This window comes from Bactrocera neohumeralis, unplaced genomic scaffold (genome assembly GCF_024586455.1).
Source record: "Bactrocera neohumeralis isolate Rockhampton unplaced genomic scaffold, APGP_CSIRO_Bneo_wtdbg2-racon-allhic-juicebox.fasta_v2 cluster09, whole genome shotgun sequence".
In the NCBI taxonomy this organism is placed as follows: Eukaryota; Metazoa; Arthropoda; class Insecta; order Diptera; family Tephritidae; genus Bactrocera; species Bactrocera neohumeralis.
This window is the reverse complement of record NW_026089622.1, coordinates 30,903,753-30,927,994: the sequence shown is the minus strand read 5'-3', so window position 1 is coordinate 30,927,994 and position 24,242 is coordinate 30,903,753. Positions and strand designations below refer to the sequence as shown.

The 24,242-nt window shown below is 35.2% G+C and overlaps 1 protein-coding gene and 1 long non-coding RNA gene across 2 annotated transcripts; both read right to left on the bottom strand.

Annotated features, from left to right (window-relative positions):
- Positions 1 to 5,608: 5,608 nt before the first annotated feature.
- Positions 5,609 to 7,417, bottom strand: LOC126764333 (uncharacterized). The gene is made up of 2 exons (XR_007667946.1): positions 6,195 to 7,417; positions 5,609 to 6,136 (listed from the first exon to the last, which is right to left on the bottom strand). It is a non-coding gene; the product is annotated as an uncharacterized LOC126764333 (long non-coding RNA).
- Positions 7,418 to 21,882: 14,465 nt separating this feature from the next.
- Positions 21,883 to 24,030, bottom strand: LOC126764704 (protein ZBED8-like). Its single transcript, XM_050482355.1, has 3 exons — positions 23,910 to 24,030; positions 23,358 to 23,696; positions 21,883 to 23,245 (listed from the first exon to the last, which is right to left on the bottom strand). The coding sequence occupies exons 1-3, from the start codon at positions 24,028 to 24,030 to the stop codon at positions 22,599 to 22,601; spliced, it is 1,107 nt and encodes a 368-aa protein (XP_050338312.1). The 3' UTR covers positions 21,883 to 22,598.
- Between the last annotated feature and the right edge of the window lie 212 nt (positions 24,031 to 24,242).

Below are 24,242 nucleotides of genomic sequence, written 5' to 3'. Positions count from 1 at the left end.
GTTCTCATTATTTTTGACATCCTTCGGAAAGGATTATCCGGTGTTCGCCCAATACTGTTTTCATAGGCCATACTGTGTATGTTCAGTCACTAGCTTTAATACTTAACTTAAAAAAAAAATGGTTGGCAATGCCAGAACTGAACAGCTGATGCTTGTGTTTTCGATGGTTGGCAATGCACAATTCAAAAGGAAAACGAAAACATAAGGAGGGGAACAGCTGATCGATCGAAAAAACAACGGCAGAAAAAGGAAAATACAATTAACTGCACGTTTGTTATAAGGGGAAAAATCAAACAATTTTGCAAATTGGGAAACAAAAGGTATGTGCGATCGATTATATATAAGTATAAATCAAAGTGTACTTATCTAATCTCGTAGGTCTGGTGTCCACTTAGGTGGTCAATCCTCCCGAAACGTCCCACACAATAACCCACTTCATACAATATAAAAAAACTAGAAATTTACTAAAAAATTTCGAGAACACAGTAAAAACACGTCTACTTTACACGTATGCAGTCGCATACAATTGAGTACTTTTACTTATATGTGTACATATCGCTCATTTGCTGCAAGACCGGCATAAGTCAAAAAAATCGATTTGCCAGAAAACGCGTTAAAAGTTTTCATCTGACTCCAACCTTACACGGAAAACAGGAATCATATGCTCTTCTCAAGCGGAGCATATAAGAGGTATTCATATGAATTTTTCACTCAACATGAAGTATGATATAACGAACAATTCTGCATCATTAACTCAAAAATCACGTTTTTTGATTTATGCCGGTCTTGCAGCAAATGAGCGATATGTATATATTTGCCCTTCTTTTTGTTTGTTTGTTATAGGCGATCCTGCTTGTTGCTTAATCAGCCCAAGGGGTATCACCGAAACTTGCAAGTAAGAATACCTGACTCTTAAATTATTTTTTTTGATTTAGGATAATTGTAGTGTGATTGAAAACATAAAATAAGCAGTAGGCAGGTACCTGGTTTTCCTGTAAAGAACAGTTGGACTTTTTACACTTAGCTGTATTCCGAATTACAGCTCAAACTGTATTTTAAACATATATATGTATGTGCATAAAATAAGTCTATTAAAAATTTAATTTGGAATGGACTCACTTTTTTCCGCAAGGGTTTATGTGTAGCAATACTTATACGTATGCCTTTGATTTTATTCGGTGTTTTCCGTGTTGAGTTTATATCCCAAACCAAATTTTCAAAGTCAAGTATTCTTACTTGGGCCCCTTGGGCTAACAAAGCAACAAGCAGGATCGCTTAAACATATGTAGTATGTAAGTTAATACAACAAATATTTATTTCAACAATATTCATTGCTATAATGTAATTGTTAAAGTTCAATAACTTAAAAGTTGACACAACAAATATTTATTTCAACATAACAACAATCATTGCAACAATGTTGTTGTTAAAGTTGAATAACATAAACAAACATCCGCTGCAACTCCCAAAAGTGGTTGACATTATTGCTGATCAATAAATAATAATATCAATAACAATAATCAACTTCAATTCAGCTGACCATTCAACATCCGTTAAACTCTGCCGACGCCGCTGCCGTTGAACCACAGCTAGCTTAGGGTATTTTTAAGATTCTATGTATCAGTTTCTTTTAGAAATTCAATAAAGAAGAACTTAACTGGCGCCCGAGCAGGGACCAACGAGGATAAAAACTTAAAAATAGACCTTGTTGGACAACATCGGTGGACTACAAGTCTTGTAAGGCAAGCCCGCAGGACACCTTCTATTCAAGAGTACGTTGCAGGATCCCTAGTAGGGACAAGAAAACCAAACGGGAGAGATCCGGACTACCAGGAAGGGCAGCCACACCAAAAAAAAATAGCAATGTAAGTTAGATTTAAGTAAAAATTAAGTGTGAAAATTTAACATTTTTAAAATCTTATTATTATATTAAATCAGAAATTAAAATTTTAAAGTGAATATTATCTGAAAATTTTGAAATTCTCTATAAAAATTATATAATTAAGTAAAGTGGAAGAAATTGAAAAATTATAAAGTGAATATTATGTGGAAATTTTTAAAGTCTATAATTAAGCAAAGTGGAAATTATTAAAAAAAATATCTAATTGGAATTTGGAAGCAATTCAAATTATAAATAACATATTTCTAAAAAAGGCGTAAAGCGATAATAAAATAATTACTCCTACTTTTGCAAACAATTAACTTACGAAGTTTTGTACGCAAAAGTAGTATAATTTAACCCAATTCTGCGATTCCTACCCAAAGGACCCTCCAGGATAAAAGGGTAAAACCAGCTACTGGTTTTCAAAAACAATAATAACAAATTAAAATAATGATATTGATTGATTAAGGCGAATCAAGAAAAACTTATGGTAGTAAAATACTCCAATTAAGTTAATAATACAAAATTTAATTTTGATAAAACGGATGGCTAATCCAAATAATTTAGTTAGACCCCCATTAATTGATATTGAAGAAAATCCTCACCAACGACAAAGACAGTTACAAAGACAAGCGACATTTCAAAACAACAGAAATATGACCCAACCTAGCGACTTAACAAATGCCATTCGGCAAGTGTTATATGAACAATTACCGATTTTATTACAACAAACTCAAAATCAAACATTTGATTTTACCAATGTAGAGAGTCAAGGAATTGACCAAGAGCACCTAGGTAATTTAGGAGAACTAGACAAAGTGCCAGACATAGTAAAAAGTTTAAGAAAATTTTCCGGTGACCCAGCCGAGTTTGGCTCATGGAAAAAAAGTGTAGACAGAATTTTAAGAACTTACGAACACACAGTTGGTACGCCATTCGCAATAAAATAACTGGTAACGCAGACACTGCGTTAGAATCGTACAACGTACCTTTAAATTGGAGTGCCATCTCCAAATGCCTTACGCTACATTATGCTGATAATGATAAGGGACTTGGGTACATTAGAGTACCAAATGACCACCATAGCACAAGGTGCTAACCAGTCTGTTGAGGAATTCCATCAGGCCGTCTATAAACATTTATCGTTGATCCTTAATAAGATAGGGTGTATGGAATTAGGCAGAGAATCGGAACAATTAATGACCAAGTTGTACAGGGATAAGGCTCTTGATACCTTTATTCGCGGATTACGTGGAGACCTTCCACGTCTTCTCGGCATGAAGGAGCCTGCTGATTTGCCAACTGCATTGCATTTATGTTTGAAACTGGAAAATCAAGCATACCGTACCAATCATGCGTCAAATAGAGGACAAAAAAACATATTGAGAAATCAACCCAATAGACCAACGTTAGTACCACGCCAAGTTCCGACACCTCATTTTTCATATTTTCAAGTTAGACCATTTCTTCCACCTAGAATTAACACACCGCAAAACCCAACTATGAATCCCAGACAATTAAATAATTTTTTCGAACAACCACAACAAAGGCCATATTTTACTAATATAGGTAACCAATTTGCACAGAACCATAACATACAACGAACATTATACCAACCACCTCGTCCTATGGTTGCCAAACCACAACCACGACCTGAACCGATGGACATTGACAGAAGTATTCAAACTAAGCAGATTAACTACATGAACCGACCACAATTTGATTTAGGTAATAGACCACCCATGCCCACTGTCGAGATAGCCAAACGACAAAGGAATTTTAATATTCAGACAGACACTTATCAAGAAACAGGTACAGAAGAATCAGTACCAACTATGGCTGATTATCAGCAAACTATCTCAGAACAAGAAGAACAGACAAATTTCGATGAAACACTAAGTAACTATACCGAAGTTATTGAAAATTGTGACCAAGAACAGCAATCCGATTCTACTTATTTGAATTTTTTTAGACATTGACGATATTATTGTCCTTAGCGAAGATGAAGAAACTATCTCCGAACAAGAAGAACAAACAGATTACGATGAAACACTTAACGACTATACCGAAATTATTGAAAATAGTGACCAAGAACAGCAAACCGATTCTATTTATATTAATTTTTTAGAAATAACTGACTCCTCACTTCCATATTTCGAATGTAAGGTGAGTAGCGGACAAATGCTTAAAATACTGATTGATACCGGATCCAATAGAAATTATATTCAGCCAAAATTTGTTCAGAATCGACTACAGAATGAAACCCCATTTAATGCAGTATCCGTAGGAGGTAAAATAAAAATAACCCATTACAAAATGGCTAATTTTTTTAATGATCCAAAATCAATAGTTAAATTCTTTTTATTACCCACACTCAGAACATTTGACGGAATATTAGGAAATGACAGTTTGAAGGAACTTGGTGCAATTATTGACACCGAAAGAGGTAAATTGTTCCTTAGAAACGGCATGAGTATTCCCATAAAAGAGAAAAATTTTGAATCAGTAAATGCAATTATACCCAATTAGATCATCTCGCAAATTATCAACGAAAAGAATTAAATCATTTGTTTAAAAAATGCCCAAATTTGTTTCCAAAACCCGATGACAAACTGACCTATACCACTAACGTTGAAGCCGAAATACGCACAAGTACGGATCACGAGCCACTTACATATAATTGTAATTGGAAAAAAGGTGGAATAGCGATTAAAAGATTGAAGTCATACCTGGATGAGTACAATAAGGAATTACCCTATAAACTAGGAAAAGAAAATATTGTAGCCGATGCATTGTCTCGAGTACCAAAACAATATGAAATTAATTCAATAACAGAAACCCAACACAGTGCTCAAAGCTCTTCTCATAATCTTATCCCCAGTATTGAGGTACCGATAAACGTTTTTAAAAACCAAATTTTTATTTACAAAGAACATCCTCCTGACTATAAGTTTACCATTCCATTTCCTACATTCCATAGACACACTGTTTTTCAACCAACTTATTCTGATGATGATCTAATGAAAATATTGAGAAAGTACTTAAACCCTTCAGTAACATATGGAATCTACACGACAGGAGACATAATGGGACAGATTCAAAGACTGTATACGGAAAATTTAAGATCCTTTAAAATCAGATTTACTCAAATGAAGGTAGAAATCCATAACAAGGACCATAAAAAAATTAAAACTTAAACACCAGGGCAGACAATATTTGTTAAGCAAAATAGCAGATTAGGATCTAAACTTTCATCACGATATAAAAAAGAAATTGTAAAAACACACAATAATTACACTGTCCAACAGCATTTTTGGAACAGAATAGCGACCCTATAATTCTGAAAGGGTATGTTGAGTAGATCATTTTTGTAGAACAAACTTATGGTCCAGCACGTCTGAGTTTTTTTTTACAGTGGGTCAAACTTTTCATTTTTTGGTCGAAGGGAGCACTATACTATATGAAAAAAATGTTGTAAGTTAATGTCTGAGAGAATTCTTATGGTCAGAGTTGTATTGTGGAATTGTATGAGGATTATTTTTGTGGAAGATCTTAACCCTCTAACTCGTTTCAGTAGGGGTCAATTTGACCCTTTTTTCGAGAAAATCAAAAAATATCCTTTAAAAAAGGACATTTAAGGATTAAAATATTCTACGAAAATGTGGGGGTCACCAAAGACACCATTGTTGTAAACAAAGCTCTTTACGATTGATAAAAAAATTATAATTTTGTTTTAATAGTGGTTTATTATAGTATGTACATATTTATTTTTTTGCTTCAGCAGTAGTAGGACAATGGATTAAAGATTAAACTTAATATGCTTTCCTGTATTTAGCTTGAATCCCATTTACAAAGAAAGCACATATATTTTGTGTATCCTGTTTGCATTCCAGTCAATATTGCAATCATTTTGAAGTCTGCGCATACTTCCCATTTATATTTATAGTATTGCGTTTATGTAAAAAGACAATGTTTCATTATTTTATTCACAAATTGAAGTCTAATCTTCTTTTATTTTGGGCCATAACATTTAAAATCTCTTCCTCCGTCACGTCTATATCTCTATGGATATTCAAGAGAGCCATTCCGTTCAGGCGTGCTTCTCCAGTTTTATTTCTTAAATGTGTTTTAAGCCTGCGAAGTGAGGAAAACGAGCGTTCACTTGAAGCGACAGATATAGGGATTGTTGCTCCAATCTTTAAAAAACGATGCACTAAAAAAGTTTTGGATCTCTTTGTTTGATTTAACCAGTTCCTGAAAATATATTCAAAATTTTAGTTAGAAAATATAATCTGAAGAAAAGATTTTTAACCTTTTCCACATTCTAAATTCAGCAAATGAAAAACAAATAATAAGTAAAGTTGTGTATCTAATTCAGACCAGTTTTTTCTGGTTGTTTTTATTAAAAATATAGACATTTTAGTTAAGACACTCAAGTATTTTTTTGCAAATAGCATAATTTTTTTAAATTTAAATTTATTTCACAACAGTTTGCTCATGGAACGAAAACTGAAAGTCATAATAAATGAGTTTTTATTTTTCCTGTATTATGATTAACAATAAACTGTAAAAAAATAATAGAAACCTTATTGGTGACTTTTCAGTTCAGAACTAATTTTCAAAAGAAGTCCATTTTCGACTCACAATTCCCCTTAAATCTAAAAAAATCCAGTTCAGCAGCCACAGAGTTATAAGGCAAGCACATTACTTTGAAGCAAATTAAAAAAAATGTCTCTGTCCAGTTTATATTTTTCAGGGTTTCTTAATTGGCCTACATTCCCACAACTTTTTAATACTATCCAGATACAATAGGTTTGTTTTTAGTTTAACATTTTCATAGTTTCAAAAAATTAAATTCTATCAGCAGAAAAGTATCAAAATAGGCCGTTTGTGAACAAAAAAGTATCAAATCACAAAATTTAGAATAAAAAGTATCAAAAAAGATACAATTGTATCAAAACGGCAACGCTGTTAGTGACTAATGTATTCATTTATTTTACATATTCATACATCGTCGGCAGAAAGATTGCTTTGAAAACAACAAATTACAATTTTTCAAATGACTATGTAGAATTAAATTCTATTATTTAAAAATTCAATTACTTTGGGGGGGGTTTTAACAATCTTTTCAAACTTATTCTTCCTAAAAAATTATAAAATTACTAAATATTGGGAATGGTAGAATAGAACTGCAAATACTCAGTGCAATGGATTAAAACTGGTACTGGTAATCAGTAGATGAATATCAACCACGTGTATTCCAAAAGATAAAGGCGAGGTATCTAAACCTGATTTTTCCACGAAATTCGCATTTTTTTGTATAACTGACAAGAGCTACAGCGTCTAAAGTCAAAGCGATGCAATAAAATACCTCTGATCTGTAGGAATTTAAAGATAAAAAACCAAGATTGTAGTGTATTTTCTATGGAAAATTTTTACATGCCTCGATCCAGTTCTTAATGTTAATATGTAGGGCTAAAATTTTCAGGGAATTTTTTTTTGCGGTATTTCCATGTAAATTTCGTGACGGGACCGAACAAAATTAATAATTCAAAAAATAAAAACATCCTAATGTACATATATAAAAAGGGGGAAAGTATATGTAGTTAAAATTAATTTCGAAAATTCATAGTAATTGAGTATTGTAATACATTTGGAATAGATGATGTCCTTGGTAATATAAAAATGGTAAATATTTTACATAATAAAAAAAAATTTATAATTTATTCAATTATTATCTAATTCACTTTATTAATATATTTCTTAAAATATTTGATTTTAGATTTATATAGTCACTTGACGCAACAAGTGCCAAAATGATTTGCATAACATTTTTTTGTTTGAATTATTCAATTAATTCAAATATTATGACAGAAAATAGAAAAAAAAAACGGCAAACACATGCGGAAGCTGTAGCACATAAATATTTTCATTAGCTCCGCTGTGCTACCGCTCCCAATTTTTTGCTACCGCTACTCCAGAGCATAGCGCAGAATTTAATTTTTTGCTCTCGCTCCAGCTATAGTTTTTTACCTAACAAAACTCGGAGCAGAGTAGAGCACATACTTTACATTGTTATGCTAATTATGTTGTTATGCTGTGGCTCCCGACAAAGTGAGAGCGGTAGGGATAGCATAGCAATAATTTTAGAAATTTTGCTGCTACGGAGTAGTAAATGAGAACCCTGTATGAAATATATTTATTACCAAGGCCAGCGAACTTTACAAAAACGCGTCAAAACGAAAAAAAAAAACAAATCCAACACATGTATGTACATAAAGGAAACCCCCTGCCAGCCACGGCTAAACACTTTTCCCAAACGTTTCAATACAACTACACATTTTTTCTCTATGCAAATAACACCAACAAGCATGTTTGGATTATTTTTTTGTTTACCTAGATGCGATAAAAAAAGTTTCTTTCATTTCTTGATTTATTTGAATGAGTGCGAATGAGAAAACATAATTGTCAATGCCAAAAGAAAATCCCAAAAAGGGTAATTAAAAACGATTGAAAGACACATGCCATTCGTGCTCGTACAACAAGAAGGTAGGTAAATGAATTTCATGTGATTTTTTTAAATAATTTGCAAATAATTACTTCATTTGTTTTAATAGCATTGGAAATCAGAATGAATTGGAAATAGCAGCAGCAGCAGTATCATCAGAAGCAGCAAATATCAATTGTTAAGTAAGTATGTGAAAAAAAGTGTGTGTACTTTGAAATTTGACTGCGCAGTCCAATATAATACGAAAAAATAAATACATACATATGTATGTATTTTATGCGTTTAAGGCAGTTTTATATTTTAAATTATCAAATAATATTTATCTTTTCTTTCAGATGTTATTATTATTTTTATTTAATTATTGTTTCATTTAAGATTTTATCACTATTTTTATTTAATTAATCTTTGCTTTCAGAGTAAATTCTATTTGTACATTTTATTTTTTCAGATATTATTAATCTTTTCTTTCAGATATTATTATCATTTTATACAATTAATCTTCAATGTAATTATTATTTGTTTTCAGGTATTAATAACCTTTATTTTGTTTCAATCTTTTTTCCAGTATTTGTCTCTTATAATCTTTTTTCACTCCTTTATTTTCAGGTTTTAATAACCTTTATTTTATTTCAGGTATTTGTCTTTTATGATCAGGTATCAATAATGTTTTTCTTTAAAAAATCATTTTTAAGATATTAATTATTTTTTTAAATTAAATATATTTTTATTTATATAAATTTTATGTAAATATGTAAAAAATAAAATAAAATAAAAATTTTTTAAATTAAAAAGTTTTGTTTGAAATTTTTAGAAATTTTAAAAGTACTGGCTAAATGAGTAGCGACGTCACATCACATTTGCATCAGTTCACCACACCGAATCAAAAGCACGCATTCATCTCATCACGCGAGAGAACACTACACATTAACACACACACACGCACATGCACCAAAACACGATGACACCATCCAGCATTCCAAATAGAACAAAAGGGAAAGAGAAAAGATCTCGATACGACGTCGATCAATATACATCGTCGCTTTTCGCAGCATCGCAGCATCCCGGTTCCTTTTCGCAATTACCCGCCTGTATATATTTAACGTTTTTCAATTTATATTAATATCAATTTAAAATAACTTTCATCATTGTATATATATATAATATATATTTAACGGTTTTAAAACTACTGTTTAATAATTTTCATCATTTCTATTCATTTTATAATAATAACTTTTAAGTGCATTTCGCATAAAATACAAGTTTTATAACGATTCTTTGGAATTTCGTGCATTTTTCTTTTTAACACAAAGTGTGAGAGGCCTATAAGGTGAGTTTTTGTACATGGTCCTTCGAGCCATAAAGAAGGGCACTGTGGCTAAATAAAGTAAAAAGAATTAAGTTATCGAAAAAAAAGCATTTTAACATGTGAGAAAGTGCGGTAATAAAAACCGAAAAATTAATAATAAGTGACAAAACCAAATAAAAAAGCAAACAACAAAGAACATATGTGCCAAAAATCGGTTTTGGTTAGCAGCAAGTGCAGAGACCAAAAAAGAAAATATAGTACATACTATACATATACACGTACATATATATAATATACACTGTGCTACAAAAAGTACATGCATATAAAAAAGATAAAAATATTAAACAAATAAATAAAAGTGCAGTACAAAAAGCATAAAAATACGTACATTTAATTAAAAAATAAAAAATTTACAAACATAAATTGCTGCGTCTAGGCCACCACATATAAAACGAAACCAATATAATAAAAATTGATCATTACTTAGTTTGCGAAAAAATAAATAAATAAAATAAAGAAAAAAAAAATTTACAAAAAATTTATAAGAGTTATTCAGTGCGAGTAGCTCACACCTATAAAACAACAAAAATATAAAAAAGCAAAAAGAATACAGTGCTGTGAAAAAAAAATTAAATAAAATAATATTAAAGGTAAATATTTAACAAATTAAAACATAAATCGGCCGCGATAAAATTAGAAAAAAATTACAACTAATGCATACTTATATACATACATATTCTACAAAGGAGGAAATTAGGAAAGGAACATCAAACACAGGAGGAAATAGGAGTAGAAAAACACTAAACACAGCAGGAAACCGAAACGCAAGCAGAGGATAATATCCCCAAAATTATCAAATAAATACATATGTACTTACTTCAAATACATTCTTTCTCCCAAAACTCCCCTGAAAACTTACAGCCCTATTCTGAAAAAACCTCTCAACTGAGTTGAGAGGAAAAATTTGAGAGATTTCTTGTGAGGCATATTTTGTGAGGCTATTCTTGCTCAAACCACATAAGAAAAAAGCTTAAAAAAGTCACCACGTGAGGTAAAAAGCTTTTCGCTGTCAAACAGCTCTTTTAATAAAAATAAGCAAACAAAAATCCACATACTACGTACATTGCTTATCATCTACATATGCATATCGCTGATAACCAATAAATAAAAAATAAATCCAATATTTATTTATGCATTCATAAAAATAGATGGAAGTAATTGTTGCAAACAATATAAGCTATAGTAGAAAATCATAAAATTGAACTCTGGTGCCTAATGAAATATTTTATTTAATTTTTGTTCAATTACCAGATGCAGTAGATTTGAAAATGCTTCTAAAATTTAAATATTTTTGCTTTAATTAGGCAGAGTTTGATATTATATTTCACACGCTGTTCTAATTAACTTATTTCACATCACATTACATTTTGTTATTAATAAAATTATAGCTAACCAAACTAAATATATTTATGTATATGTTGGCTTTATTTTAAACATATGTATTAATAGAAAGATTGGTAAATAGTTTGTATAATATAGAACATTACGTACTGCTTCTACATTTAAGGCTGTAAAATCCTTTCCGGTTCATGAAAAGTGAGAGAGGAGTAGTGGCGTCTGTGCTTGAGGGTGAAACAATCCCAATATGGGTACAATCGATTGCGCCGATTGTGCCCTTGATCCCAAAGCATATAACTATTACCAACGCATTTTTTGTAAGAGCCATGCCCGTAAAAATACAAACACGCCAGGAAACGCAGATCAAAAGATATACTCGACTTCTGCACATCATGCGGCACCAATTCACCTATAAGTACTTTACATAGCGATTTTAGGAATCGAAAAGTATTTATAAATGTTAAATGTCTTGCATAGTAAAAGGATCGCTTTTGTCTCGTAAACCCTTCAAAATTTTCCTTCTACCCCCCGATTACTCCTCCTTAACAATTGCCGCATACACAAAGAACTGTTCCTACATGCTAGTTATAACACTCAAATATTTTTTAAAAAATGACAAATATCGATGTAAAACAAAACAAACACAGATGTTTTGTATTATGATGGCTGCTTTCACATGTCACAGATATTTGTGATAATAGTGAGCATTTGAGCTTTTGAATTTTCGCCAGAATAAGGTAACCTTCACTATAGTGAGAAACATCACTGTAGTGAGGTTGGTGACTTTTGTGAGGGAATGAGAATAGGGCTGTTACATAGGATTTACATTGCATAGCAGACAACTATCGGGTGATTTTTTAAGAGCTTGATAACTTTTTAAAAAAAAAAAACGCATAAAATTTGCAAAATCTCATCGGTTCTTTATTTGAAACGTTAGATTGGTTCATGACATTTACTTTTTGAAGATAATTTCATTTAAATGTTGACTCATGTGGTTTCAACAAGATGGCGCTACATGCCACACAGCTCGCGATTCTATGGCCATTTTGAGGGAAAACTTCGGAGAACAATTCATCTCAAGAAATGGACCCGTAAGTTGGCCACCAAGATCATGCGATTTAACGCCTTTAGACTATTTTTTGTGGGGCTACGTCAAGTCTAAAGTCTACAGAAATAAGCCAGCAACTATTCCAGCTTTGGAAGACAACATTTCCGAAGAAATTCGGGCTATTCCGGCCGAAATGCTCGAAAAAGTTGCCCAAAATTGGACTTTCCGAATGGACCACCTAAGACGCAGCCGCGGTCAACATTTAAATGAAATTATCTTCAAAAAGTAAATGTCATGAACCAATCTAACGTTTCAAATAAAGAACCGATGAGATTTTGCAAATTTTATGCGTTTTTTTTTTTTAAAAAGTTATCAAGCTCTTAAAAAATCACCCGATACTATTACAAGCAACGTGGTGTATAAACTCCACACGGAAAACACCGAATAAAATCAAACAAGAAAGAGAGAGTAAGCAGAAAAGAGAACGAAGACATACGTATTTATAAGTATTGCTACCCATAAACCCTTGCGGAAAAAAGTGAGTCCATTCCAATTAAATTTTTAATAGACTTATTTTATGCACATGCATATGTATGTTTAAAATACAGTTTGAGCTGTAATTCGGAATACAGCTAAGTGTAAAAAGTCCAACTGTTCTTTACAGGAAAACCAGTTAGATATGTACCAGAGAACGGCAAGGGTACACCCTAACAATAAGTGTACCCGAATCCTTTGTGCGTTTACGACACTTAGAGTGTGATCGGCACACTAAAATAAGGCTTGTTGCCTTGTATTGATCATTTCGATCATGCTCATACGCACAAGCTCAAACCGATTTCGTGCTCTTTTTCTGCATGTATACATGAGTTGAGGCCGACGAAAATGCTAAAGCAAAAGGAATGAGCGAAATTGAGAGCACAACATTTGAGACAAACAATATGTGAGAGACATGTGTGTTGTTGTTATTCTTACATTAGCTTCATACATGCATACATATTTTTTTTAGAATATGCACATATACATACATACATGTGAAATGAAAATAAAAAGCCGTGTTTTGCTGCTTCATTGCGTGTTATATTATATTCATATGTACTTACATACATATGTATTTAATTTTAAGGTTTACAACAAAGGCATTACATATTTTATATGTATTTGGTCTTCAATGACTAGTAATAAAAAAATAATGAACTAAATTGAGCATGTGAATTATTAGACAAGTAAATATAACTTATTCTGATTTGTTCATATGCTTGTAATAAGGGTGTAAAAATAGTAAACTGTCAACAGATGTTGGTTCCAATCTATTCCGCTTTTCAGTAATGACATTGCCTGCTAATGAAAAAACTCTTTCAGCCGGTGCACTACTTGCAGGTATTGAATGAAACTTCAATGCCACCTTTGACAGAAGAGGGTAACGATTTTCATTCACTACCCACCACTGTTATATATCGAATTCATGACTTAAAATAACCCTTCTCTAAAATATTGTTCTATTTCTTCTATTGAAGATTGTCTAGAGTTGTTAGATGGTGCAGTAACTAATGTTGGGAAAAAAAAATTCTGGTTTTGATACAGATCTTAAGCTTGGTGACGGCTCTGATGAAGTGAAGCTTTCTGTGTTGGATGTACATATATGGACTAAAAACATATTGTGTTGTATCACTTTCTTTTGAAATAGAAAATTTTAACATTTCTAAAACACAATGCTCCTTAATGTCGGCCAGGTCTGTATCCTGCATATGTGCAGCCGGGGGATACAAAAAAAAATGCCACCTTGTGCCTCATGGACAATTTTGTTGACCATATGCCAACAACATTTGTTTTTATTGTTTCTTTTAATGTTGTAATTGATGAGATATCTGATATATTGGGCTCGCATAGAACACAAATTTTTGTAATTGAAGGCAGCACAAAACAAATTGAAGGCGAGCTGCAAGTTTGAAGTTCTTTAAAAATTCTTTCGAAGGATTCCAGCAACCCAACTAATATTTTTAATGTTGACCTATTTCTCGCTTAATATAGTGTTAACAGCCACCCAATTATCGTCCATAGATTTCAGCATAGCGTAGTTTGAGTGCCACCTTGTTGGGCATGAACTCTTTAAAGAAGTTTACCTTACAATTTTTTTGCATGTCGTCACTGTTTCGTCTAGATCCGTTGTTTCTGTAAATGATTGTTCTAAACAATTATTTAAAATATGACTGCTGCAGTTAAGCCTGATGTTGTTTTCTAATGCTTTTATAATGTTTCTGCCCCTATCTGTTACAAATATGATCTCCTCAATGTTTTCAATATTAAATTTTGAGAATACACTTTTAATTTTAGTTAAAATGTGTTTTTTTTGTGTTTAAGTGTACGTTCCACAATCAGTTTTACTTTTTATAGAGTCCGGCGTTTCAGTCATTTTGCTTATTCCTTTTAAGGCATCAAATAACAATTGAAATCAAGCGACTACAAAACAAACCAGCGATCAGTTCTCAATGTCCTGCTCATGCATAAAAATTGAAGACACTCGAAATCATAACTGTAAAACATGAGTGTTTCGCTCACAGCTCATTTTTGCGCATTCCTTTTTGTGATCAATTGTTACTGTTCGCACATTTGCTTTCAGTGCATTGTGCCGTTCACTTATCTACGCAAAATTTTTGGGTGACTGGTGAAATAGAATCGACGCTTACTGTTTGAGTGAGTGACGAAACGCAAAAACACAAAACACGGAAAGCGATTTGTGCGTTTGGGTGTGTTATTCTTTTCTTACTGTTTGTGGGTGCGAAAAGCACTCCACATTTATAATTGTGATTAGGGTGCCAAAAAGTGACACCCCTTACGTTCTCTGATATGTACATACATTAGGGTGTGTCATTCTGAGGCAACCTTTTTTTTCAACTGAAAAACAGGCTAAAAACTTCCGAAAATGTGAAAAAGAAAGTCACTCAAAAGATGAGCTCTTAATATTAATATTAAGAGGTGCCTATTTCAAATTTTCTGTTTTCCATATAAATTACATGGAAAAAAAATCATTTTTTTGTGGTGGTTATTGTGCCGAGGTTATTATATGTGCACGCGATGGCTGCCAGTAGGGATGGTAAACTCGATTCCGATTCTACTCGAAAATCGAGTTTTCTCGTAAAATAATCGATTTTTCGGAATCGATCTTCAGTAGTCGAAGTCGATTAAGAATCGATTCTTGACATTTACATGCAATGCGCATCCAATAAAAATAAAAATGCATAGGGACACATGTCATAAATTTACAGTAGAGATAACATTAAACACACACACACACTCACACACACATGTAGTGAGCTGATCCCTTTAGACGCGCACCAAGATTGATGCGATCACCGAAACAGGGGCTCACCGTGGAAAGGCCTGAAAGAGCGAGATCGTCGCCACCAGCGCTGCAAGACAGCACGCTTCGAGAGGAACCAACGCAACCAGAAGGGGACATTATGGCTGAATTGGGAGATATGATCAAGAGGCTAACGAAAGCAACGAAACTGCCTCAGCGATCGATCAACAATCAGATCCGGGATCTGCTAACTTCTGTTACAAAGCTCCATGAACGCGCCCAAAGCGAGTATAACAAAATTAAAGCTACCAGGCGAAATGTTCCTTTGAGGCACACAGGAGTGGATTCAACTCCAAAAAGGCCCCGTGAGGACGAGCTGCAGAGGAAGTCCAAAAGAGGACCACTGCGTGAAAGAGGAATGAAGGAAACATTCCTACAAAAGAGCGGAAGGAGGAACAGGGAAATGAATGGACACAGGTGAAACCAAAAAAAACACAAAACAAGAATAAGAAGACGGTTTCTGCTCCACGTCCGAGGCCCGATGCAATTATCATTGCCCGCAATGGTAACATGTCGTACAGCGATATGCTTAGAGCCGTGAAAAAGGAAGATGCTCTGAAAGAACTTGGAGAAAACGTCTCGAGGATCCGGAAGACCGCAAAAGGCGAAATACTTCTAGAAATGAAGAAGGCCCAGATGAACACAGGAGCATATGAAAAGGAGATATGCAAGGTTTTGGGTGACCAAGCACAAATAAGAGCCCTAACCCACGAAGTATCAGTGGAAATCCGAGACTTGGACGAAATAACCACTAAAGAAGACATAGCGGTAGCAATACGATCACAAATCAAAGAGCTAAATTACTTTGACGAAAAAGCGATCAAAACCATGAGGCAGACGTACGCGGGCACGCAAACGGCAGTCATCAGCCTTCCCGCAGCGGACTCAAAACGGCTGCTTGACGCCCATAAGATCAAGATTGGATGGACGGTATGCAGAATAAGGGAAAAGCCGAACCTCAGAAAGTGTTTCAGGTGCTTGGAATATGGCCATCTGGCGAGAGCATGCACGAGCGAGGATGATCGAAGCAAATGCTGTGCTAAGTGTGGTGAAAAGGGGCATTTCGCAAAGGAATGTGATAAAAGCCCGTCGTGTGCAGCATGCAAAAGCAGTGGGAAAAAGGAGACAGGTCACCGGATAGGAAGTTGGAAGTGTCCTCTATATCAAGCGGCATGCAAAAAGATAAAATGAAAGTTGTCCAAATTAATCTAAATCATTGTGAAGCTGCTCAAGATCTACTGAAGCAAACAATCTTCGAGGAAAAGGTAGAGGTGGCGATAGTGTGTGAGCAGTACAAAAACATAAACGCTGCCACATAGATCTCCGACAAGGAAAACAAAGCTGCCATATGGGCCTGTGGGGGCAACGCCTTCCAAGATAAGCCGCTCGTGGGCAGATCTTACTATACGCGAGCGAAAATAGGTGGCATTTATTTTTACAGCTGCTATATCCCTCCGAGTGTGCTGCTGGGAGATTACGAAAGAATTCTAGACGAACTTGTCCGAGACGCCCTCACTACTACACCAAACAGGCGATTTTAACGCATGGGCAATTGAATGGGGTAGTAGCTACACAAACAGGCGGGGTAATGCTCTACTCAAAGCGTTTTCTATGTTAGACGCAGTGCTACTCAATACCGGTGATAGAAATACTTTTGAAAAGAATGGACGCGGATCGGTAATAGATATTACTTTCGCCAGCAGCATGCTAGTACGATCAGCAAATTGGAAAGTGTGCGACTTTTACACACATAGCGATCACCTGGCCATCATGCTGGAAATCCGCAAGCAATCACAAACCCGATCTAGCGTTAAAAAATTGCAGAAAAAAGGATGGAAGGTTGAAACGCTAGATGAAGAAATTTTCAAACTACTGTTGGATTGGAACTTAGATGATGCGATCAGTGCAGACCGACAGGCTGAAAAACTAGTGAAGCACATAAGTAAAGCCTGTGATGCTGCTGTGGGTAGAAAAAAGCACAACATAACCCAAAGGCCCGCATACTGGTGGAACGAGGAAATCAGCACACTAAGAAACGAATGCCATAAAGCGAGACGCCTATGCCAAAGAAGCCAAAGTACGCCACACCATGCAAGACTGCGAGAAACTTTCAAAAAAAAAAACGCAAGGAACTCAAGAAAGCCATCAAAAGAAGTAAGTCCTCAAGTTTTAAAGAACTATGTGAAAAGGTGAACGAAAATCCGTGGGGTGACGCGTACAAAATAGTGATGGAGAAAATCAGAGGGGGTAAAAGTCAAGCACCAACATGTCCGACCCTCCTAGAAAAGGTGGTGAAAACGCTTTTCCCAACGCAAGAACCCCAATCGAGTAGAACAGTACCAACCGTGATGGAATCTCCAATTGTCGACGAGAAGGAGGTAGTGGATGTGGCGGAGAGATTTGGCAACTCAAAGGCATCAGGACTTGATGGCATCCCGAACAAGGTACTGAAAATTGCAATGAACCATTGCAAGAGGGCCTTCACCGAACTCTACTCACGATGCCTAAAAGAAGGAGTTTTCCCAAAAATTTGAAAAAAACAGCGGTTGGTTCTTCTTCAGAAGCCAAACAAACCAGCGGGAGAGCCGAGTGCGTATCGCCCACTCTGCATGATCGACACGATGGCCAAAATACTGGAAAGACTGATTTGCACACGTCTAGAACGTCACCTAGAAGAAGAGTCTCCAGGTTTATCTGAAAACCAATTTGGATTCAGAAGACATCGGTCCACTCTGGGCGCAGTTGGAAAAGTGACGGACATTGCTGCCAAGGCCATAGAGGGCACCAGATGGATGCATGGAGATAAAAAATACTGCGCTGTGGTCACGCTTGACGTGAAGAACGCTTTCAACTCTGCATCCTGGCCACATATACTGAGGGCATTAGAGGCAAGAAACACCCCGGGGTATCTTCTGAGGACAATTAGCAGCTATCTGTCTGACAGACTACTGCTGTATGATACCGATACAGGTCCAAAAACCTACATGGTGACAGGTGGAGTACCACAAGGCTTCGTACTAGGCCCACTATTATGGAATGTGCTGTACAACGAGGTGTTACGATTACCGCTGCCAAAAGAAGCACAGATAATTGGCTATGCGGACGACATTGCCGTAACGATCGTTGCTAAAGAGATCTTCCAGATACAAAACATATGCAATGAGACCGTGTCGAAAATTAAAGACTGGCTTACGAATACTAAGCTTCAGCTGGCAGGAGAAAAAACAGAGGCAGTGCTCATCACGAACAGAAAAAGGCTAGACACAGTCACACTGAACATTGATGGATTTAACATTGTAACGCAAAATTCACTGAGGTACCTTGGCGTTATGATCGATACGAGGCTCAATTTCAAGGCGCACATTGAAAAGGCCTGTGGAAAGGCGGCTAAAGTGACTGCGGTCCTTTCGAGAATTATGGCAAACATTGGTGGCTCAAGTCAAAGGAGAAGAACTTTGCTGGCTAACGTTAGCCAATCAATGCTTATGTACGCAGCTCCGATATGGGGGACAGCCCTTCGTCAAAAAACCTGTGTCAATATGGCCAAATCTGTGTCCAGGCTATGCGCCCTTAGAGTTGCCTGTGCGTTTAGAACGGTGTCGCACGAGGCGAGCGCTATCATATCTGGCCTTATGCCATCGGATATAATGGCCTCTGAGTTAAGTAGAGTCTACTGTAAAACAAAAGCCATGAATAGGAGCCTAACGGCTGACGAGCGCAAAAAGGAGAGGAAGACAAGTCTCGAGGAGTGGCATAAGCAATGGGACGCGGCAGACAAAGGAAAATGGACATACAGGCTTATTAAGAATGTGCCGGCCTGGATTGACAGACAACACGGGGAGACAGATTTCTACTTAACGCAGTTCTTATCGGGCCATGGCTGCTTCAGGGAATACCTGCACAGATTTGGCCATGATGACGAAACACACTGTTCGTTCTGTGGAAATGCCGCAGAAAACGCAGAGCACATCTTTTTCTTCTGCACGAGGTTTGCAGTGGAGAGAGAGACCATAGAAAACTTAACAAATGAAAGGATGACGCCCGACAACATAGTTAGTCACATGCTGCGATCACAACTGGTGTGGGTTAAAATGAAAGAGTGGACTGCAATAGCGCTCCAAGAACTCAGAATAAAAGAAAGGCAGCGCAGAAGCATAAGACCACATGAATAACCCTGGAGGTAGGTATTGAAGAGGCAGTTATCGCCCAGCTTGGTCCTGCGAAGTAGTGCTTAACGGCGGTCCCGCAGGTCCGAATACAAGCTACAGCAGCCGGAGTTAAGGGTTTAGTACGTAGGCATACTGTTTCGCTGGTCGTGGTCCCGAAAGAGGTGTACTCTAGCGAACAATATGAATCGTGCATGCTACAAGTCTCACCCTGGTAGTATCTTTAGAAGATTCCCCCTCCGATAATAAAAAAAAAACAACAAAAACACACATGTATTAAAGTGTACACTAGGAAACAACCCCATGTCAAGCGCTGAACACATAGAGCGCGACAGACTGCAAAATACATCTGTCAAATATTAAAATACACACTCTCTTATGGACACTGTCATTTTGACTGCTGCACGACTACACGACTGCAGGCCGACAGTTGTGGTTCTCGCTAACTTCAATATCCTCCTTTATTTGCCAACGACAGTAGGACGACAGTAGAGTTGACAGTAGAATGGAAGATAGAAAGAGGAGGTAGAGGGTGGTGCCACTAATATGTAAAATGTAAAATTATTCTCAGCTCTAACAAACTTGAAGTTATTTTACAAATAAAAGCATAAAATAGCTCTAATATATCATTTGTAATAACAATTGATAATTTAAAACAAAAATATTTACATATTTACTTATTTTTTGCATAAAAAATTTCACTTTGAGCAAAGTATTAAAATTTCATTGAAGTGAAAGGTATTAGTATGGCCACAACGAAATTGTGTACATGCAAAATGGACAGCTGTGTTGTCTTGTGTATATGCCGGCCATTGTTATGTTGCTGTTTTCTTACGAATGTTCATGTAGTAAGATGCACAACGCCATTTTCAGTTCACTGTCGTGCTGCTGCAGTCTGTCGCTGTCATTGTGTTCACCACTTCAAGCAGTAATAAACACTATGCTGCCATACATACAAACACACACATACTCATATATTTAGTTATTTAAAATAGTTTTAAAATTTATATATAAGCAAGGAAAATACAAAATAAAATCAGAATGAAATTATTCTCAGCTCAGCGAAGGACTTTTCATTTCCCCCCACCAGTGGTAAGGAATGACAAAACTTTGTTGAGTTTAAACATTTGGTCCTTCGAGCCGGATATAGTGCTCGGCCAAAATTCAAAGTCCTTTATTTACAAAACAGGCAATATACAAAAAATCCCTGTTCAAAATACAGGCAAATTAAAACAAATCTAATTGTAAGACGGGTGCATATTCCCGCATATTAACAATATAAAAATAATAAATGAAAGACGGATGTATATTCCCTCATATTAATAACATTGAAATAATAATTGTAAAACGGGTGTATATTCCCGCCACTAAACGCAATGATTTGCCTGCCATCCAAGAAATATTGAGCGGCTGTGAGTCGAGGCATAGCAAGGTCAACTAGGCGACCAAATCAATATACCTCCAACGATTTCTTTGGAGAATACCAGCAGTTACACAAATACGAAAAGTGTTGCGGAAAAAATTATGGGTATAAACAGGAACAAAATTCTTGATGCCCAAACGAATTTATTCGAAACGTTGTTGCACACGTCCAACACTTTTCCAAAAAAGTCGGACATGACAAATAAATACGAATCAGATGCATTTGATTTAGATCTTGGAATCTTCATATTCAAGAAGAAAATTCAACTCTTAAGAGAAGTAATGGAAGATCTCCACAAAATCACTACAATAAAAAGTGATAAAAAAATAACGGCGGAGTATTTCCAAAATCTCAAACTTTGTAAAGCGGAGAGAAGAAGGAGAGCCCGAAATTACGTACAGTTCTCTTCAGTGCAGTGATGGTACATAATTTTTTGGAAAATCCCCACCAAAGAAGAAAAAAACCCCCACTTTTCCCTACGCTGTTTAAAATTTTTCCCCACAAAATTCCCTAGAAGTTTTACCAATCATTTCTTACAATATTAAAAGAAAGCAAAAAAGTTTGACCTTAAAGTACAAAAGGTTAGACATTTGGAACATTTATTATAATATTAGATATGTATAATACATAAAAATATAATATGTGTACCATTGCTTTGTATGTGTACACATACATATATATATATATATACAAATAAATAAAAAAAAAATTCATTTCATTTAAATACATTTCATGTTTTAAATTCGACTAGCATATGTACAACAAGAATGATCCAATAAAATGGATGGTTAACTAAGGCGACATTAATTTATTTGGTTAAAAAAAACTAAACAAACAAAAAACACGTAAACATATACTTTAAGCATGATGTAACCACAGTGCAAAAAAAAAATATTAATGATCGTCGTAGAGTTCAGACGCTGTCATGTTTTTTAGATGTGATTCCTTGCACAGAAAAATTCAACAATTTAGATTAGATCTTGCAAAAAAGAGCGGATTATGCAAATCGGAGTTAAATTTGCATGGCTTAACTTATTTCTTTTTTTCGTACGAACATCTGTAACTATAGAAAAAATTCTTTCGGAATCTGCATTGGCATGTGGTAGTGTTAAAACAAACTTGGCTAATTTTGATATAGTAGGAAAAAGAAAATTGTCATTAAAGTTTTTCATTTTAGTGATATTGCTCCAAAACTCTTCAGTGCCCATCTTTAAAAGATTAGCTTTTTCATCGCTCTTAAAATTAAACTCAAAAGTTCTCCACTCTTGTAGAAGAGCGTAAGCATCTACATTAAATCTGCTGCAAATATTTTTAAATGTGAAATCATTTTTGTTTCCTTTTACCCCCATTGCAATTTCGGGACTTAAAAACTCCATTTCTGTAAATATACCTGTTGCAAGGGGCAATCTTCGCTGTATTTCTTCTAAAGCAATAATGTAAAACTGCAGGCAATCCATTCTTATTTTGTTTGCAGCAGCCCTCGGAATAGTTGTTAAGAGATCGATGCACTCATGCCCAAAAAAAAACTTCTTCGATTGGTAGAGAAATATGCGGTGATCTAACAGCACAAGTAGTATTAAGTTCCGATTTTTTAATGAAATTTTGACCTAGATTCAAAAATATTTTTTCTGAATCCCGTTGAAGAACATGTATTAGTGGCACTTTGGACTGAAAAAGTGCATTTAGAGTATTAAAATAGTTGAGGACATACTTAAGAAAAAGTAAATAAGCTCTATTACACTCGCTATTGAGTTCAAACGAAATAATTTCTGTAGATTTCAACTTATCTTGCGCGGCAGCTTGCTTAAAAAATTCTAAAAGCACTTCCCAGTTTTCTAAAACACTTTCGACGCACCCATGATGTGACAGCCATCTAGTTGCATACATCCTTAGGATTTTTTTCTTCCTCCCACCTAACATTTCCTGCACAGCTTCCAATTGCGCACATCTCTTGGAACTTCCAGAGACATACGAACCGATTTGCCGCAAAAGATCTTCGGGTGCTCTTGGCTGTGCTAAGCAAGCTTTACTTGCAATAATTGCGGCCGAATGGCAAATACATTTTACAACGACCACGTTTGGAATGCCATTAATCAACTTGGAAGCGAATGAATTGCATTTCCCGACCATAACATTTGGCCCGTCGCTGCACATGCCTTAAAAATACAAGGAATAAAAAACGACTTTAAAATTTATGTTTATACATACATACATATTCATATATGCGAAGAATATACATATGACCATTTTATTTTATTTACCAATTACATATGTTAATAAATGGAATTCCTAGGGATAAAATTAATTCCTTAAAACTCTTGTACAAAGCATCTGCAGTGCAATCAGCTCCTATTGGTAGTAGATCCAACAACTTTACCACAACTCGTCCCTTTTCTTCGTCGTAAAACCTGGCCAGGATGCACATATGCTTATTTAGGCCGATATCTGTGCTCTCGTCGACCATTACGGAAAACGGGTTTGCTTTTAACTTATTTACCAAGTTGTCCTTTTCTTCTTTTGCTACTACATTTTTTATTATGCTGGTGCACTTTTTCCTCCCAAGATCAACATTTTTTATAATTTCAGAATCAAAGCGACATTGTGTTCAGCGAAAAACATGCTGAGTCTTATTTCACATTTTTTTAATCTATATCCCCTTCTGCATTTACGTTTCTCTTAAAAAAAGTATTCAATTTGCTAGGTTTGCTTATGGCTTTTACATTTTTCTGGTGTGCTTTTGTTTCTGCGTGTTTCAATAAATCAGACTTGCCGCAATTTAAATTTTGTTGCATGCAGCGCATTTGCATTTAAACGACTCACCGGCCAAAGCTTGTAACCAACCCTTGAATCTTTCGTCTCCTAGCCACTTATTTGTAAACTTTTGTTTACGATATTTGCGGCTCTTTGCAATACTCTCGTCCGATTCTGTTGAAGAACTCATTTCTGTAAAAATGGTTTTTGTCAATAAAAGCAAAAGCTTTCAAATTTACTTCAGACTTACCTCACAAAAAGTCAGCAATCAAATTAAAAGCGGCAAACGAATTATATGCGACGCCAGCATGCTGCCATACAAACACTTTTTCAGAGTGCTGCCTTTGACAACGTGAAGTTGAACCCGATTTAATGCTGCCATTCGAACATATTCTTGATAAA

Excerpts from the sequence above, each read along its gene's own strand:
- LOC126764704 (XM_050482355.1), bottom strand. The coding sequence starts at position 24,030 with ATGAGTTCTTCAACAGAATCGGACGAGAGTATTGCAAAGAGCCGCAAA. Across the intron at positions 23,697-23,909 it reads TTGGTTACAAGCTTTGGCCG|GAACACAATGTCGCTTTGAT; the intron begins GTGAGTCGTTTA and ends ATGTTTTTCGCT. Across the intron at positions 23,246-23,357 it reads AATTCCATTTATTAACATAT|GCATGTGCAGCGACGGGCCA; the intron begins GTAATTGGTAAA and ends TGTATTTTTAAG.